This window comes from Alligator mississippiensis, chromosome 5 (assembly GCF_030867095.1).
Source record: "Alligator mississippiensis isolate rAllMis1 chromosome 5, rAllMis1, whole genome shotgun sequence".
Classification (NCBI taxonomy): Eukaryota; Metazoa; Chordata; order Crocodylia; family Alligatoridae; genus Alligator; species Alligator mississippiensis.
In genome coordinates this window covers 3,714,944-3,734,082 of record NC_081828.1, presented here as the reverse complement: position 1 = coordinate 3,734,082, position 19,139 = coordinate 3,714,944, and the positions used below count along the sequence as shown (strand labels likewise).

Sequence of the window (19,139 nt, the reverse complement as noted above, 5' to 3'; positions counted from 1 at the left end):
TCCTCACGTCAACCACCAACTTTCCTGATTTGTCCTGTAGGGGCCCTATGTTGCGCTGAGCTTTCCTTTTGCCCGCTATATACCTGAAGAAGGACTTTCTGTTGTCCTTGATTGTTGAAGCCAGCCTCAGGTCAAGCCCCGCCTTGGCCTGTCTGACCAATTCCCTGCAATTCCCAAGCCCAACCCAAATACATCCAAGATCACTTTTAGAGAGGATACCAAAGGAAGCTCTTTGGCTCTGTGTTGCCAGGTTCTTCTTTTGATCTCCTGAAAGAGACCACAAAGCCTTTGGCAGAAGAAACAAAATGAGTATTAGATTCCTCCAATAGCATGCCAGAGAGAGAGATTCCTCTTTGGTGGCTGCTCCCTGCTTCCATTGCCTATACATCTCTTTCTTTGCCCCCAGACTCTCCTGGAGTTCCCTGTTCAGCCAAGGGGGCTTTTTTGCCCCCTTACCTCCCTTCCTACGTAATGGGATAGACTTCTTTTGAGCCCCAAGGATCACTCCCTTGAGATACCTTCAACCCTCCTGGACCCCCATTTGCTCTATGTTCTTGAGTTGCATCCCTCCACTAACTAGCCTTACTAAAGTTGGCCCTTCTGAAGTCCAGCACCTTAGCCCCACTAGTTACCCACCCTTCACTGGATAGTGAACTCAACCAAGTGATAGTCACTATCTCCCAGGCTACCATGAACTCGCATGTTCCCCATGAGATCACCCCCTGTTGCTAAGACCAGGTCAAGCAAGGCGTTACCTCTGGTGGGACTGGACACCACCTGGGATAGGTGGAGGTCCTGCACACAGTGTAAGAACCTCCATGAGTGGCTTGTTTTGGCTGTCTGCTCCTCCCAGCAGATATCTGGGTGGTTTAGATCTCCCATGACCACTGCCTCCCTCGCTTGTGTGGCATCTGCTAGCTGCCCAGAGAATATAACGTCTAGCTCTTGATCCTGATGAGGAGGCCTGTAGTAGACCCCCACAACCAAGTCCTTTTCCCCTGGCCATCCCTGGATCCTGACCCACAATGCCTCGTGTTCCCCTCCTCCACCCCCGCCTTAACGGTGGAAGACATATACTGCTCCTTAACATAGAGTGAAATCATGGGATTTCTTCATGTATAACAAAGACTCCTTCCAGCTTTTTAACCCCATTGAAGGAACATTCTGTACAGCTCAGGAATCTTTCTCATTTGCAAATCAAATGGGAAAATAATGCAGAGCTCTTGGGTTTCTCCTACACTACTTTGTATGATGAAAACATCCAGAGTCGCTGCAAGGACTGAGGGAAGAAGGAAAAGAAATCCTCATGCTTCAGGGCACCAGTAAACCTCAGAATAAAGAGCATCAGAAAGATGATTCCCTGGACGGGGGCTATCCCAGAGTGGCCGGCCTGTTCTGAAGTAGCTGGTACTAGCCACTGTCGCAAATAGGATAGAATAGACCATGGGTGTGCTTCTGCCCAACAGCCCCCACATAGTTTTCTCCCTTTGGAGGTTCATGGGGACCTGATGCTTGTCTGCACAAATGGTCTCTTGATTTATTTCAGCAATACCAGCAATCGGGCCCATGGCACGGGATGTGGACAGCCTGGCTCTGTTCATGAGGGCACTCCTGTGTGATGACTTATTCCGCCTAGATTCTTCTGTGCCTCCAATGCCCTTCAAGGAGGAGGTAAAGTCCCAAAAAGATCTCTGTAGAGGGAAGAAGGGGTCCAGGAGTGTACCACTGATGAGCAGCTATTATTCTACACCTTTGAGTACAGAATGATAACATGGGAGCAAACTAAGCTTTGCAACCTCCCTGAGGGTAATACTGTATTTCCTTGTATACAGAAACTGCCATTACCATATTTCCTCACTCATAGCACGCACTCCAGTTTCCAGCAGCTACACTTGGGAAAAAGGGGGGTGTTGTATGCAAGATCACGTGGTATTATCCTCCCTGTTTTTCCAGTTTCGAAAGTGAGACACACAGGGTGTGTCTACATGTGCATCGTTCCTGTGTAGTAACTTAGGTTACTGCACAGTAACTGAAAATCACTGTGCAGTACAGGTGCACGTCTGCATGTGCATGCCCATACTGCTCAGTAAGTATGGTGACTTACACTGACTCAGGAGTAAATTTGCTACCTGCATTATGCAGGTAGCAAATTTACTCCCAAGTACTTACTGAGCAGCAAGGCACGTGTAGATGCCTTACTGTGCAGTAACCCTGTTTGTATGGACTGACTTGGAGTAACTTTACTCCCAAGTCAATGCACACACAGCATTACTGTGCTGTAACACCTACATTTGTAGACGCCAGGCTAAAAACCATTTATTGCACAGGAATTTACTGTGCAGTAAGTGCACATGTAGACATGCCCACAGAGAAGGACTTAGTTGCTTGAGCCTTTGACCATAAGGCTCTGCCAATCTTTTGCCTTAAGCTCTGAGTTCCTTTTTATACTCAATGCACCCCTGGCTGTGAATTCTCTGCTTTTCAAAGCAACAAGGGGAACCTATTGGGTTGATTTTGCTAAGTGTATTACATTCCCAGTATTGAGACATTAGAAATGACTGTTCCTGCCAGTTTTGAAAGCCTTTCTTTGGTTCCTGACACCACAAATGACTCCCTTTCTTCCACCCCAGGTGTATGCCAGTTCAAGGCCTCTCCGCATAGGGTATTACGATACAGATAGTTTAACATTGGCCACTCCTTCCATGAGACGTGCAGTTCTGGAGACCAAGAAGCTTCTAGAGGACGCCGGCCATACGGTAATCCTTGGAAATATGGCACTGTCTGGGAGAGGGCACATGAGCATCAGTCATGCAACAGGACCCCTATGGTGCTTGGTGCTGTAAAAGACTTTTTGGTCTAAAGACTTTTTGGTCTTAGACAAGACAAAGATGAATGGCACAAGGAGGCAACGAGGTGTTACTGCTCAGCATTCAATGTCTCGTGTGCCATCTTGGCATCCATGGGAAACTTGCCATTTACATTTAAGCAGGCTTTTAGAACCTCCTTGACAGGGTGCATAGAGGTGTGACTGAACCATGTGGACACCCCTTGAATTTACAACAGAGTCAGACCATACTCATACGTGCCAACCCATGGCACATAACTGCAAGGTCAGCCTGTGATGAAGTCCATGAGGCTTTGCTGCTATTAATACTAAAGCAAACACATATGCTTTAAAATGTTGCAGTTGGACTGGAAGCTGTAACATGGACAAACCCCATAGGTTCATTCTGTAAGTACCTCAGTGAAATTATCACTTTTATATCAACAGATTTGTCTATTAACTTGTGCATCTCGTGGGTGGGGGTGTGTTTCATAGTTTCATAGTTGTTTCACAGTTGGTAGGGTCGGAAGGGACCTGAGCAGATCATCAAGTCCGACCCCTGCCATGGGCAGGAAAGAGCAATGGGGTTAAATGACCCCAGGGAGGTGTTCGTCTAACCTCCTCTTAAAGACCCCCAGGGTAAGAGCCAGCACCACTTCCCTTGGAAGTTGGTTCCAGATCCTAGCCGCCCTGACAGTGAAGTAGCGCCTCCTGATGTCTAGTCTGAATCTACCCTCTGCCAGCTTGTGACCGGTATTTCTAGTCACTCCCAGGAGTGCTGGGGGGAACAGGGACTCCCCCAATGCCTGCTGGTCCCCCCTGACTAGTTTGTAAATGGCCACTAGATCCCCTCTCAGCCTTCTCTTGTGGAGGCTGAACAGGTTCAGGTCCCTCAGTCTCTCCTCGTAGGGCCTGCCCTGCTGACCCCTGATCATGTGGGTGGCCTCCTCTGGACCCTCTCCATGCTGTCCACATCCCTCCTGAAGTGCGGCGCCCAGAGCTGGACGCAGTACTCCAGCTGCGGCCTGACCAGTGCCGCATAGAGGTGGAGGATCACCTCCTTGGACCTGCTCGAGATGCATCTGTGGATGCACGACAAGGTGCGGTTGGCCTTCCTGATTGCATCCCCACACTGTCGGCCCATGTTCATCGTGGCATCAATAATGACTCCAAGATCCTTGTGGGGGTGTGTGCGGTCACTGAAAAACAGAACTTTCTTAAAATCCTCTAGTGCCTTTTCACAGAATCATAGACAATGAGGGCTGGAAGGGAGCTCAGGACGTCACATCTAGTGACAACCCCCTGCTCCAAGCAGGACCAGCCCCAACTAGATCATCCCAGACGAGGCTTTGTCTACCCGGGTGTTGAAAACCTCCACGGATGGAGACTCCCCCACCTCTCTGGGCAGCCTGTTTCAGTGTTTTACTACCCTCCTCATGAGACAGTTTTCCCTAATATCCAACCTCAACTTCCCTTGCTGCAGCTTGAGCCCATTGCTCCTTGTCCTGTCATCTGCCCCCACTGTGAACAGTCCAGCTCCATCCGCTTTGCAGCCCCCCTGCAGGGAGCTGAAGGCTGCTATTCAATCCCCTGCAGTCTTCTCTCCTACAGACTAAATAAGCCCTTGGCCCTTGGCCTCTCCTCACGAGTCATGTAAACTCAACTCGTTTGGAAGAGTTGAGTTTAAAAGAATAGTATGTGCTAAATATTTTTTTCTTTTAATTTCCCCACGGAGAAGGTTGTATTACAGTGACAGAATTCCAGAGGAAACAATAAAACCCCAAAAAACAAACTTGAACTGCTGAACAGATCCTCTTTCCCAGCAAACCCCTTGTGACTTTAGAGGAATTTCTTTCAAACCCTGCTCATTTCCCCAATGTGTGGGAGATTGCATACGAAAATACTCACGTATGACATCAGAACTCTTGTTCCCGGTCTTGCTTCCAATGTGCTTTCTAACAACAGCACAGGGTGCATGGATCACTTGATGCCTGTACACCTGTTTTTATGATGGCCTAGGCTCTCTGGTGGAAATCAATACCACTGTATCCAGATCTAAAATGTCTGTGGACTCAAGCTGACAACTGTGCAGTGCTGAGTAATTAGCTTTGGAAATGGTTCCTATCCCTGTTTTTCAAATGCTGGGTGTAAACAAGCCATTCAAACCTAGAAGTGCTTAGTTAACTTCCGTCAAAAGTCTACATTTTAAGTAAAAAACTCACTGGCCCACCCAAGCAGTATCTGCCAGCCTTTCACACTTTCAAACCCTGATACCATCCCAGGCTGCAGCAGCCAGCTGGACTAATAGCAAGAGACATGAGCCTTTGATCATTTGCATTTGTTTGTCTCTGTTCTGTGCGGCTCATGGTGCTCTTATCTCTAGACTCACTGCCTTTCCCCTTGTTTGCTTTTTTAGCTGGTGCCTTTCAAACCCCACTTCTCAGAGGACTTTTTCTTTAATGTTTGCCTAATGGGATTGTTTGCAGATGGAAGTTCCACATATGTGGACAACTTGTAAGTACAACCTTCAGCAAGTGTGTGTGTTTGTGTGTGTGCACATGCACACATCTATCTCTAAGTGAGTGCTCAGGCATATAAGATGTGAGTAGGCAATATTTTTCCTATGTTTAGTTCAATATAAACAGGGATAAAGGACATTCTGTGGGTCAAGGCCAAATGACAAAGTTGGGAGGGGCAGGGAAGGGGCAGCCCATGAATTCAAGTGCTGGATTGGTATGTGGTGAACCTGAGTGGAGTGCTAGCACCATTAGGCAAGTGCTAGCCCCACTAGGCAAGGCAATGAATTTCTTTTTGCCTCTGTTTCCTGTTTGTGAGGGAAGGATCAGCTCATGGGGTTGTGAGCAGCTCCAAGAAAGTGGTGATGGTGGCTGGCAACCACCAAAAATGAGCACCTCCAGGGCTAGGGACAGACATTCAAAAAGCCTGAGCCTGAATTGATTCAATCATTGCAGAGCCACTGGCGGAAATATTCGAACGCTCGTGGCACACGGGCCAAGTCCCGGAGGACTGGAAAAGGGCTAACGTGGTCCCCATTTTCAAGAAGGGGAGGAAGGAGGACCCAGGCAACTATAGGCCAGTCAGTCTCACCTCCATCCTTGGTAAAGTCTTTGAAAAAATTATCAAGGCTCACATTTGTGAGAGCCCGGCAGGGCAAATTATGCTGAGGGGAAACCAGCACGGGTTTGTGGCGGGCAGATCGTGCCTGACCAATCTAGTCTCTTTTTATGACCAGGTTACGAAATGCCTGGACACAGGAGAGGGGGTGGATGTTGTATACTTAAACTTCAGGAAGGCCTTCGATACGGTATCCCACCCCATACTGGTGAACAAGCTAAGAGGCTGTGATGTGGATGACTACACAGTCCGGTGGGTGGCGAATTGGCTAGAGGGTTGCACCCAAAGAGTCGTGGTGGATGGGTCGGTCTCAACCTGGAAGGGTGTGGGCAGTGGGGTCCCGCAGGGCTTGGTCCTTGGACCGATACTCTTTAATGTCTTCATCAGTGACTTGGACGAGGGAGTGAAGTGTACTCTGTCCAGGTTTGCAGATGACACAAAGCTATGGGGAGAAGTGGACACGATGGAGGGCAGGGAACAGCTGCAAGCAGACCTGGACAGGTTGGACAAGTGGGCAGAAAACAACAGGATGCAGTTCAACAAGGAGAAATGCAAAGTGCTGCACCTAGGGAGGAAAAATGTCCAGCACACCTACAGCCTAGGGAATGACCTGCTGGGTGGCACAGAGGTGGAAAGGGATCTTGGAGTCCTAGTGGACTCCAAGATGAACATGAGTCGGCAGTGTGACGAAGCCATCAGAAAAGCCAATGGCACTTTATCGTGCATCAGCAGATGCATGACGAATAGGTCCAAGGAGGTGATACTTCCCCTCTATCGGGCGCTGGTCAGACCTCAGTTGGAGTACTGCGTGCAATTCTGGGCGCCGCACTTCAAGAAGGATGCGGATAACCTGGAGAGGGTCCAGAGAAGGGCCACTCGTATGGTCAAGGGCCTGCAGACCAAGCCCTATGACGAGAGACTAGAGAAACTGGACCTTTTCAGCCTCCTCAAGAGAAGGTTGAGAGGTGACCTTGTGGCTGCCTATAAGTTCATCACGGGGGCACAGAAGGGAATTGGTGAGGATTTATTCACCAAGGCACCCCCGGGGGTTGCAAGAAACAATGGCCACAAGCTAGCAGAGAGCAGATTTAGATTGGACATTAGGAAGAACTTCTTCACAGTTCGAGTGGCCAAGGTCTGGAACGGGCTCCCAAGGGAGGTGGTGCTTTCCCCTACCCTGGGGGTCTTCAAGAGGAGGTTAGATGAGTATCTAGCTGGGATCATCTAGACCCAGCACTCTTTCCTGCTTATGCAGGGGGTCGGACTCGATGATCTATTGAGGTCCCTTCCGACCCTAACATCTATGAATCTATGAATCTTTTCAGGTTAGTCTAACCTGTCTAGGCTGAACCAGCTTATAACATACAGACATCCCCTGTGGACTGAAGAAATGCAGGCACATGCTTGCAGTGGCTCAGACTAGAAGTTGCGGGGTGCTAGAGTAGCCCTCCCTTCCCTTCCCTAGTGCTGAGCTGGGGGGTGGGGAGGCACATGGCCAGGCCCTGACAGGACCTCTGGTTAGGGAGAGGTGTAAACCCCCACCGTGGCCTGCACCATCTCAGGCTTTTCCCGCACTGGCTGCACTCTGAGGCAAAGGTGGGGTGTGCAGTGCATGCATCTGTTGATGATACAAAGCTTTTCAGTCTCCCAATCTCTGACAGGGCTGCAAACCTGCAGGTGGGCTAATAAAACCACAACACTGAACTTATGTTCTGTTGCAGGTTTAAACCAGTCTCTGATCACTTCAACCAGTCTGTGTGTAATGCCTGTCCCTAGCCCAGAACACCAGCAGGTTAATTTGAGTTGGACCGTGGCTCAGTTGATTGGTTCAGGGATGTTACGTATCCAGGCACAAATTCCTGTTGGAACCAAATAGGTTTGAGTATCTGGAGCTACTGCTTTCCAAGGGAGAACGTCCTGGTGTTAAGAGGCTGGAGAAGAGGCTCAGTGATAAAGCAGATGAAATGTCCCACCCTGGCAGCAGAGGGGCGAAATACCACTGATACAGCTGTCAGTGGGCACTCAGTTATTTGGGCAGAGGATTTGAAGTCAGACAGATGTGATGCTGGATATCCCTATCCTGTGTGCCCTTGACTTAGGTGGGCCATCCTGCCCAGCGGGCTGCTAGACTCAGGTAGCCCAGTGACCTTGAGACACCTAGAGAGCTCAGCTGAGAAACGTGATCCTTTACTATACCCTTCCAAGAGGCAGCTAGTGAAAGAGCTGAGGTGGTAGCTACTGCCTGCTTCAACAAGTGCACTGTTCTCTTTCAGCAAAGGGGAGTTGAAGGAACCTTATGCCAGACAGTTTCTCCTGATGACCAAGATGCCTGATTGGTTTAAAAAACTCATATCCTGGATCACCGGACCAATAGTAAGATGTGTTTAACCTGCATTGACTTCTTAGCTGGCTGGTGACTAACCTGAGTACTGAGAGGATGACTCAGGGGCTGTCTTCCTGGCTGGATGCCGTGGGCTAGCTTGGGCTTTTGGAGCAGGATAGCCATGTTAGCACTGCGCTCCATCTGGGCAGATATCCCCTGATTCTCACCTACCGCTTCATGTGGCACAGTATTGCACTGCATAGACATCCTCTTTTTTTACAGCTCAAAGGCATCTTACTGCTGGCATAAATTCAGCACCATCACTATCAGGCAGTGATTGTCAACCAGAAGAAGTGCTCTATTGGGCATAGACAGAAGTGACAATGTTCACCCAATCTGGCCGCAGAAAACAATTTATTACTGTGACCAAACACAAGCGCACAGCTACAGGCAGCTTCAAAAATGGTGCGCTGGGTGAAAATCTGACCCCTCCCTGGATGAGGTATCACAATAAGGCGTTTCAAAGTGTAATGTCTTCTGTAACTTCTGTCTGTGCTGCGTGTGTCCTCTCTGACTCGGCTCTCATTCAAAGAGCTCCTGAGATGAATATCATACAAAGGGAAGAACAGAGTTAAAAGACAAAAGGAAAAGCTAATTTTTTGATTGCCTTTCACAGGCAAGGGAATAGTAACTATATTCCATACATGGTTGGTTCACTTTTGAGCTTGATTGATTTCCAGCTGAGTTTTTTTTCCATCAGGTGAGAAAGGAAGTCATTCCACTAAGCCAATGCCAGGGATTTTTGTCTGTCAGTCTCTAGGAGAACTTAGGACTCACCTTGTGTCTGCATGAGATACACAAAGAGTCATGGCCACCTCTAGTCTACTTTGAGTAGAAAAATGGGTTCACCTCTCTCAAATAGGGGGAGTAAGGCACTTTCTTCTACTTAAACACAACCCATACCTAGTGCTACAGGAAACACTTGTCTCTGAAGTAGGTAGAATAATGTAGAAATGGGCTGACGGAGGGGTGGGAACAAATACCAATAACTTTGTGGGCGAGTGTTTTTTGTCCCTCAACAGAGTTGGCTGAATATGCAAGGCCATATTTCTCCCAGTGCATGGTTAATCACATGCCTGGAAAGAAATCAGTTCAACAACTTGGGGAGGACAAGGGAGGAATGTCCTTTTAATCTTATTTGTTGTATTTGCAATGACACCAAATTAAATTCATGCCATTTGAGGTTTCGAGCAGCACTCGGCCCATCTTTGCTAAAGTTTCGCCATAGTCACAGCCCCTTGTAGGCTGGGTGTGTTGCTGTAACACATCTAGACCCCAGCCTGGTAGTTCTGTAAAGACACTTCATAAAAAAGAATAGAATCATAGAAAGTGAGGGTGGGAAGGGAGCTCAGGAGGTCACATCTAGTCCAACCCCCTGCTCCAACATGGACCAAGCAGGACCAGCCCCAACTAGATCATTCCAGTCAAGCTTTTGTTGAGCTGGCTTTGTTTAAAACCTCCAAGGATACACACTCCACCACCTCTCTGGGTAACCTGTTCCAGTGCTTCACCACCCTCCTAGTCAGAGAGTTTTTTTTCCCAATAGCCAACCTCAACTTCCCTTGCTGCAGCTTGAGCCCATTGCTCCCTGTCCTGCCATCTGCCCCCACTGAGAGCAGTCCAGCTCCAGCCTCTTTGCAGCCCCCCTGCAGGGAGGTGAAGGCTGCTAGTCAATCCCCCTCCGTCTTCTCTTCTGCAGACTAGCCCAGTTCCCTCAGCCTCTCCTCACAAGTCGTGTGTCCCAGCCCCCTAACCTTTTCGATTCCCTTTGCTGCACTCTCTCCAGTGTGTCCACATCCTTTCTGTAGTGGGGGACCCAAAACTGGACACAGGACTCTGAAAGTCACTGTCCCAAAGAACATCCGGTTCAAATGGACCTGGCAGACAATCAGTGAGAGCAATGGAGTAGGGGTGTTCTTTCCAAGGTAACATAACCAGAAAAGAAATCAAGGGATCCTAACCCTTCCAACAAGCTGGAAATGACATTGTCTCCCTAGGCTGACAACAGAACCCAGGAGTCCTGACTCCCATCCCCTGCTCACACCAGTAGGCAACCTGCCCCATCCATAATTCATATTTGGTTTAGCCAGATTCATCTGAGATGTTCAATAAATGAATTAAACATACAAATGTTCATGTTTCATGTCCTCCTTTTTTTCTTCTTCTTAGATACCTCGGTTATCAAAAATGTTGGGAAACCTGGTGACCAGGTGAGTAACTCCTGGAGGGCTGAGTAAATGTATAAGGGCACAGCTTGACATTTGGGGTTTAACAATTAACACCATAACATTATATATGTAAATCAGCCTTTTGTTGCTTAAAATAATAATCAAAACAGCACACACCAAGGGAAGCTGCTACTAAGTGGGTGTGTCTGCATGAGACATTTACTGCAGAGCTGACTAGTTAACGCTGCAGTAAATGTTTCAGCGTCTTCACGTGCGGCCTTCTTAGGCCACAGTAAACTAACAAACTCTGCCGTAGGATAGTACTTGTAAGTAATGTATGTGTAGATGCTGACCCGGCTGACTGGAGCATCCTCGTGGCCCAGCCAGCCCCGCCACAGCACGTTGAGCCAGATCTGTTCCAACCCAGCTTACCGTGCTGCACTCCCCAGCACGCATTCAAACGCAGCGCCCAGGAGCATTAAACTCTGGCGCAGTGTGCACCAGAGTTTATTTTTGCACCTTACTTGCACATGTAGACGCATTCAATTGGTTCCTCAGAAGAAACCCAACTCCTAGCCATGCCAACAAAACTTCCAAGCTTGCCGCCACAGGAGATTTGACAAACAAGTCCTAGTCTTGTGAAGAAATACTCTTCTCAGTGGATTAGTGGTTGATTTGGGTCTCTGCTGCCCTCCCCGAATAAGGTGTAGTGCTGTGTGCAATGAAAAAGTGATTATAAGTGATTATACATTAAGGAATAAAACTATTCCCTGGGCAATATCCCAACACTGAACCCCTCCTGCTAAATTCCTGCTCAAATAGGAAGGCCTTGTAGCACTCGTGAAAGATATCCAGACTTGCGCTATGGCAAGACTCAAGGGGAAGGAAGTTCCAGGTTGGAGGTAGGGCTACTGAGGATAACCTCCCAAAGTGAACTTGGCTCATTTGTGGTATTTGTGGGAGGTCTCTCTAGGCTGACCTTAGATATCATGATGGTGCATAAGGGAGGAGACAGTTCCTTAGGGATATAGGACCCAGGCCATTTAGGGCTTATAGGTCAAGACCAGCACCTTGAATTACACCCAGAAAGCTATTGGAAGCCAGTGCAGACTGGAGCACTGGAGAGATGGGTTTTTTTCTGGGGACCCAACCCTCTCCTAAAGCAAATCACCCCATTCTGTATCTGCTGCATCTTCCAGAGGGTTTTGGAGGGGTTGTAGTATCCTCTTCTATAGAACTGGGAGAGTCCCCTGGCGCCTGCCTTCCCATGTTAATTGATTTCCTAGCTCATTTCTTGTCTGTCTCAGGCATTTGAATGGGTCCATCCCCCTCATTTCCCAGGAGAAGAAATACCTATTCTGTGCATGGTCCTGTCTTTGTAACTGCATCTTACCCTTCCGCTTATTGAGTTTAGTCATCAGAGTGGGAATTCCTCAATATTCAGAGTTTTGCTAGAAACAGTTAGTTTCTCAAGGACAGCAAGCACTCTTCCTGCCTGGGTAAATAGAGATGTTACGGGAGTCAGCCATGAATTTGGTGTTTGAACCAGGCCTGATGAAGGAGCCTCTGATCTCCTTAAAATCATAAAAATCACAGGAAAACAGGGCTGGCAAAGTGTCTGTCCAACCTGTTCTTAAAAACATTCAAGGATGGAGATTTCCCAACCTCCCTGGGTAGCCGGTTCCAGGACTTAACAACAAGATCAATGGGTGAAAGACTCCATGGCCTCTGATGGGTGCACTGATGGAGGTGGGAAAGCTAAGGTAGCTTTCAGACAACTGTGGGTCATCTGACCCCGTCTTGCTGGGGGTCTCCTGGGGTTGCCCTTTGGGAGAGAGAGAGAGCGTGTGCATGAGAATGCAAAATGGATGAACTATTTTGGCTTCTTTTGCTTTTCTTTTTGAATGTTTAGGTCTGTGAAGGAAGTCTGGGCACTTCATAGTGAGATTGAGGTAATGTACCAGCCAGAATATCAATTGATGTCTCTCGGTAACTTTGGCTTGATATGGGCCTTATGCAGCAACAACTGAAATCAGTATGAAGGCTACCGACAGGTGGGGGCAGGTCCTAAATACATGGTAGTCAAAGGTGCAGTATAGACAGAGTGGGTCTGTGGGTGAAAGTGGTCACTTTAGGGTGAAAGTGCTAGACTTGAGGAAAGCTGATCTCAATGCACTCAGGCGATTAGTCAAGGAAGCACTGCAGAGTAGGAGTTTTGATGGGATGGGAGCCCAAGAAGGGTGGCTGTGCCTAAAGGAAACGATCCTTCGGGCACAAAGCAAGATGATCCCCGAGCGAGGCAAAAAAGGGAAAGGGGCCAGGAGGCTTCCCTGGCTGACCAGAGAAATCCAGGGCAGCCTAAGGGCCAAAAGGAGAGCACATAAAAAGTGGAAACAGGGTGAGATCACTAAAGATGAATATACCTCCTCTGCTCGTGCTTGTAGGGAGGCAGTTAGACGGGCCAAAGCTACCATGGAGCTGAGGATGGCAACCCAAATAAAAGACAACAAGAAATTGTTTTTTAGATATATAGGGAGTAAAAGGAAGGCCCAGGGAGGAATAGGACCCCTGCTAAATGGGCAGAAACAATTGGTGACGGACGGGGGGGACAAGGCTGAAATCCTCAACGAGTTCTTTGCCTCGGTGTTCCTAAGTGAGGGGCACGACAAGTCTCTCACTGGGGTTGTAGAGAGGCAGCAGCAAAGCGCCAGACTGCCATGCGTAGACCCTGAGGTGGTGCAGAGTCATTTGGAAGAACTGGATGCCTTTAAGTCGGCAGGCCCGGATGAGCTCCATCCGAGGGTGCTGAAGGCACTGGCCGACATCATTGCAGAGCCACTGGCGGGAATATTCGAACGCTCGTGGCGCACGGGCCAAGTCCCGGAGGACTGGAAAAGGGCTAACGTGGTCCCCATTTTCAAGAAGGGGAGGAAGGAGGACCCAGGCAACAATAGGCCAGTCAGTCTCACCTCCATCCTTGGTAAAGTCTTTGAAAAAATTAGCAAGGCTCACATTTGTGAGAGCCCGGCAGGGCAGATTATGCTGAGGGGAAACCAGCATGGGTTTGTGGCGGGCAGATCGTGCCTGACCAACCTAGTCTCTTTCTATGACCAGGTTACGAAACGCCTGGACACAGGAGGAGGGGTGGATGTCGTATACTTAGACTTCAGGAAGGCCTTCGATACGGTATCCCACCCCATACTGGTGAACAAGTTAAGAGGCTGTGACTTGGATGACTACACAGTCCGGTGGGTGGCGAATTGGCTAGAGGGTCGCACCCAGAGAGTCGTGGTGGATGGGTTGGTCCCGACCTGGAAGGGTGTGGGCAGTGGGGTCCCGCAGGGCTCGGTCCTTGGACCGATACTCTTTAATGTCTTCATCAGCGACTTGGACGAGGGAGTCAAATGTACTCTGTCCAAGTTTGCAGATGACACAAAGCTATGGGGAGAAGTGGACACGCCGGAGGGCAGGGAACAGCTGCAGGCAGACCTGGATAGGCTGGACAAGTGGGCAGAAAACAACAGGATGCAGTTCAACAAGGAGAAATGCAAAGTGCTGCACCTAGGGAGGAAAAATGTCCAGCACACCTACAGCCTAGGGAATGACCTGCTGGGTGGCACAGAGGTGGAGAGGGATCTGGGAGTCCTAGTGGACTCCAAGATGAACATGAGCCGGCAGTGTGACGAAGCCATCAGAAAAGCCAATGGCACTTTATCGTGCATCAGCAGATGCATGACGAATAGGTCCAGGGAGGTGATACTTCCCCTCTATCGGGCGCTGGTCAGATCGCAGTTGGAGTACTGCGTGCAATTCTGGGCGCCGCACTTCAAGAAGGATGCGGATAACCTGGAGAGGGTCCAGAGAAGGGCCACTCGTATGGTCAAGGTCCTGCAGACCAAGCCCTACGAGGAGAGACTAGAGAAACTGGACCTTTTCAGCCTCCTCAAGAGAAGGTTGAGAGGCGACCTTGTGGCCGCTTATAAGTTCATCACGGGGGCACAGAAGGGAATTGGTGAGGATTTATTCACCAAGGCGCCCCCGGGGGTTACAAGAAACAATGGCCACAAGCTAGCAGAGAGCAGATTTGGACTGGACATTAGGAAGAACTTCTTCACAGTTCGAGTGGCCAAGGTCTGGAACGGGCTCCCAAGGGAGGTGGTGCTCTCCCCTGGGGGTCTTCAAGAGGAGGTTAGATGAGTATCTAGCTGGGGTTATCTAGACCCAGCACTCTTTCCTGCTTTATGCAGGGGGTCGGACTTGATGATCTATTGAGGTCCCTTCCGACCCTAACATCTATGAATCTATAAGAGTGCAGCATATTGGTTTAGCTAATAGGTTTTGGTAGGGCTGAAACTACTTTCTGGAAACTGAATTGGGTGGGTGAGGTTCCCTAAGGGCCCTTTAAATGGAAGAGGGATTCTTCACAAACAGGTGAAGAACAAAATTGATGGATCACACTTTTTTTCTTGCATTACAATTTTGCCTAAAGGACTTGGTTACTTTTGGGCTTCATTGTGTTAAGCATTTAGGCATGGCAAGAAAGCCATTGCCTTCCCTTCCAATCTGAATTCATAGGGAAATGTCTGAGAAGAACCGTGCCATCTTCTTGAGTCAGGTTTTGATCTGACCTAAGGGGTGTTATTTTAAGGGCACTCTTTGGGTAGCAATCTTTCTGATCCTAGTGAAGCTCAACTCCAGGTATGAGCAAGCTGGGGCTGGTCCTGCTTGGAGCAGGGGGTTGGACTAGATGTGACCTCCTGAGCTCCCTTCCCACCCTCGGTTTCTATGATTGTATGTTTGGCTCTTAGGGGTATAAGAGAGAATTCATGGCTGACTGGAGGAAGCTGGATCTGGATGTGATGCTGTGTCCCATGTTTGGCCCTGCTTTTAAGGCTGGATATCCTTCAAAAATCCCAGGTATAAATTCATGGAGCAGGAAATGTGCCGGTGCGCTTGAGGCTCATGTCCAGTCCTGACTCTTTGGGTGGATCAAGGAGCTCTAAGGCTTCCTGTGGGTGGATGGCCTTTCAGTTCACTGGAGATAATAGAAGAGCACTTTTCAGCTTCATCTCCACTCCTATCTCCCCACACTTCCTAAGCCCATCTCTCCACTTAGCTGGGATCTATCCAGGACTGTTTCCCACTTAGCAGCAGGGAGGCACCAAAATACCTTCTAAAATTAGGTCCTTAAACCAATATGGGAATGGGGGCTCCTATGTCACTTAGGCACTTTTGACAATTTTACCCATGATGCTTTGGTGATAGCTCACCCTCTCCAGCTTGATGTGGTACTTTAATACTGTTGATGCTGGGCAAAATGTTCTGTGCATGGCATAGGTTTGGGGACAGATACCATACCCCATCCTCATAACCTAGGACTTGGACAGAGTAGTGTAGCTGAGAGAAGAACCGTATTTTCTGCCATACAACATGCCTTTAGAATAAGATACACACCCCGGTTTTGAAAGGATGAAAGAAGAAAGACAAGCTATTTCCTTGTAGCCAATAAATAAAGCTAAAAACAGACCTTGGGTTTATCCCAGATCTGATCATCCTGGCCTTTGACCTGCATCAAACCAGGCGATTTACACACACAACTTGAATGGCAACTGACTTGGATTAGCACAGACTATCCTGGGGGGAAAGGGCTATTGTGCTTCTTCCCAGGTGCTTAAAGTGGGACAATGAGTTTGTACATCTGTAGGATCCCGGAATAAAAGGCCTGGGGGAAATCCAACCTCTGCTTTTAGCCTGAGTCATAGCAGCTAATGAACTGAGTCTGCTTATCATTCTTCTCCCTGTAAACTGTACTTTCCCTTTTGCCTTGTAAGTGGCAGATACTGCACTTACCGCATTTCTCACATGTAATGCGCATTCCAATTTATAGCAGCTGGTTTGGGAGGGGAGGGAAGATGCATGTTGGGTCCTGGGAAGGTGTTATCCTTGGAGGTAGCGAATTCCACAAGAGAAGATGGAGGTCGAGGGACCCTTTACCATCTAGAGCTCCTGCCATGCTCCAGTTGTGCTCCTACAATATCTCCGTCATTGCTCCCTCCCCCAAAGGAATGATTTTCCAGTGGGGAATGCGTCATTTCTCCAGCAGAGGTAATGATCAGGACCTGAACACGTTCTGTTTTACAGTGCTTGTGAGCTATACTGTTCTGCATAACTTCTTGGACTTCCCTGCCGGGGTCGTGCCCGTCACTACAGTGACTGAAGAGGATGAGGAAGCACTGAAGAGCTACAAGGGATACCATCACGACTGGTATGACAAGCTGCTTGTGAAGGTTTGTAGCTGCCTGGCCTTAGGATGCTTGTGTTGCCATCCGCCTTGCCTTGACTTCGGATGTCAAGCTGTTTCCTTCTTTGTGTTTCCATGAACAGGCTACTTGTGGAGCTGTGGGGCTGCCCTTGGCAGTTCAGTGTGTGGCTTTGCCATGGGAAGAGGAGCTCTGCCTTCGGTTCATGAAGGAGGTGGAGAGACTGACCCAACAAAAGCAAAAGCATCTGTGAACAACGTGCACACCGCAGCGCACAGGATGAAGAAGGCCACCCTCCTCCTCAGTGCATCCATCTGTTTCAACCCGTAGGGGCACAATGTCTGTCTGGTTAAATAACTCAAGGATTGCTTTTGGTTGGTGAGGTAGCGTTTGTCTATCTGCTCTGTTCCCTGGGTGCTCTCCAGGGACACGCGCTCTGCTAATATACTAATACACACTTGGCTAACGTCTCTCATTTGAGGTTCTCCATAGCAATTAGACACGTCAACTAACTACACCTAAGAACAACCCCTTGTGAGGTGGGGAATGGGGTCTATGCCCAGCTAACTGGATATGACCAACGTGTGGCAGACCAGAGACTCCAATTCCAACTCGCTTTATGCTTTCTCTCATAACTCCTCTACATACCACTAGTGTATTTTCCTACGGGGGTATAGAGGATGCACCTTGTTTTTGACAGGCGGGATGAAGAAAAACAGATATTCCCTGTAAAAAGTGAGCAGCATCAGACAAGGAGCTGAGTCTGCCCCCACACCGACTGCCAGCTGTGTGCATTGGAGGGGCATGGAGGGTCCAGAGCCATGTGCTGTGTCCAGGGCCATGTACCAGGGCCGAGGCCACGCGTCGGGTCTGAGACTTTGCACTGGGTCCAGGGCTGTGTACCTAATCTGGCATGCCAGACCATGTCATCTGGCTGAGGGCCTAGACATTTGGCAGCACGGGGGCAGTGGCAGTTTTCCCGTAGCTCCTAAAATCAGGGCAATTAACACCGCTACTGCCCCCCCACTGCCAAATTTCTGGACACGTGGGGATCCAGTTTTCTCACATATAATGCACACCCCAAGTTTCACCAGGTGGTTGGGGGGGGGGAAGGGTGAAAGTTGTATGCCAGAGAATACGGTACTCCATCTTCAGGTGAGGTTGGTCACTGCAAGTCCAGCTGGGAAGCCACAGAGACCAGTCAATAAAAGCGTTTTTAATAGGGGCATATCCAGGCAAACCAGTTCCCACCTAGGGTGGTACCTTCACAGGTGGATCCAGGTATGGAGGGGTAGGCAGAGAAGATGGGGGACTGGTAGGTGCAGCATTGCAGACGGTTGGGCAATGGAGGGGTTGGGATTGCACCAGGTTAATGCAGGGAGTGAGAAGTTCCCCGTGTTCCCCCTCGCCAGTTGGGTGTGGAAGTGGTAGAGGCCACATAAACATGACTGTGGGCAGCTGGGGAGAGCTAGGCACCGATATGGGGACAATGATCCTCCGAGGAGCTGGCTTGGACCTAGGGTGAGTCTTGGAGGATGTAACCCTGCCGTTTCTTCCACCAGGGCTTGAGCCCCCTCCAGCTGGGAGAAGCCATAAGGAAGTGAGCAAGTGGAGCCTCACAGCTTCCTTCCTGAAAACAAGACAAGGAGGCCAAGGAGTAGCACAGCAAGGCTGCTTCTTCCCTGGCTTCCTCTTGGGGAGATAGGCTGGGTCGCATTCGCTGCATCCTCAGGCGTGAGCCAAACCTCGCCCCTGGCTGCAGCTGCAAGCCTCTCCCTGCTGCAGTCAAGCAACCCTGTGCTCACAGCACTGGGGGCCAAGTTCTTCCTCCCCCTCCTCCATGCTTTTAAACCAGTGGGGCTAGAGTCACGGCAGCAAGGAAGGGCATGGAGGAGACATGGAAGCAGCTGTGCCCCAGGTGAGCTGCACTTTATTGGGAGGACTCTCAACTGGATGCCCAGGGCCAGGAAAGGAGCAGGTGGATCTATAAGGACTTCAACGCCCTCTCAGCAGAGCCGCTTATAGGGAAAGAGCTGCCTGCATTGGAAGCAAAGGGGAGGCAGACGGGAGGGCAGACAAGGGTCTGGGCAGCAGAGTGCAGAAAGGAGGAGAATGAGAGAGAGATGGAAATACCCGGGGGTCAGTCCATTTCTAGATCACTAGTGACCGCGCAGAGACACAGAAGCTACTACAAGACCTTCATGAGGGGCTCTCACAAGCTGTGCATGTAGGACAAGACCCTCCTCCCCATTTACAGCCAGGGAAACTGAGGCACAAAGCAGGGAAACACACTAACCCAAGGTCCGCCCGCCGGTGTGGGTGACAAAGGTGGGGCAGGAACCCACCTCACCAAAACCCCAGGCCGGTGC

General features: G+C 49.4%; 1 protein-coding gene across 5 annotated transcripts in view; it reads left to right on the top strand.

Moving 5' to 3' along the window:
* LOC132250712 (fatty-acid amide hydrolase 1-like) overlaps positions 1 to 17,231 on the top strand; it is a 29,586-nt gene extending 12,355 nt beyond the window's left edge. For 3 of the 5 annotated variants that reach the window (XM_059727791.1, XM_059727790.1, XM_059727793.1), the window contains 10 exons: positions 1,547 to 1,671; positions 2,631 to 2,756; positions 5,241 to 5,338; positions 8,233 to 8,332; positions 10,512 to 10,552; positions 12,423 to 12,462; positions 13,625 to 13,696; positions 15,319 to 15,427; positions 16,652 to 16,797; positions 16,895 to 17,231. In XM_059727791.1, coding sequence (XP_059583774.1) covers positions 1,547 to 1,671; positions 2,631 to 2,756; positions 5,241 to 5,338; positions 8,233 to 8,332; positions 10,512 to 10,552; positions 12,423 to 12,462; positions 13,625 to 13,696; positions 15,319 to 15,427; positions 16,652 to 16,797; positions 16,895 to 17,023 — 986 coding nt within the window. In that variant the 3' untranslated portion in view covers positions 17,024 to 17,231. Of the gene's footprint in view, positions 1 to 1,546; positions 1,672 to 2,630; positions 2,757 to 5,240; positions 5,339 to 8,232; positions 8,333 to 10,511; positions 10,553 to 12,422; positions 12,463 to 13,624; positions 13,759 to 15,318; positions 15,428 to 16,651; positions 16,798 to 16,894 lie in introns of those variants that run through there. The other 2 variants (XR_009462299.1, XM_059727792.1) reach the window with 2 other exon arrangements.
* Positions 17,232 to 19,139: the final 1,908 nt, after the last annotated feature.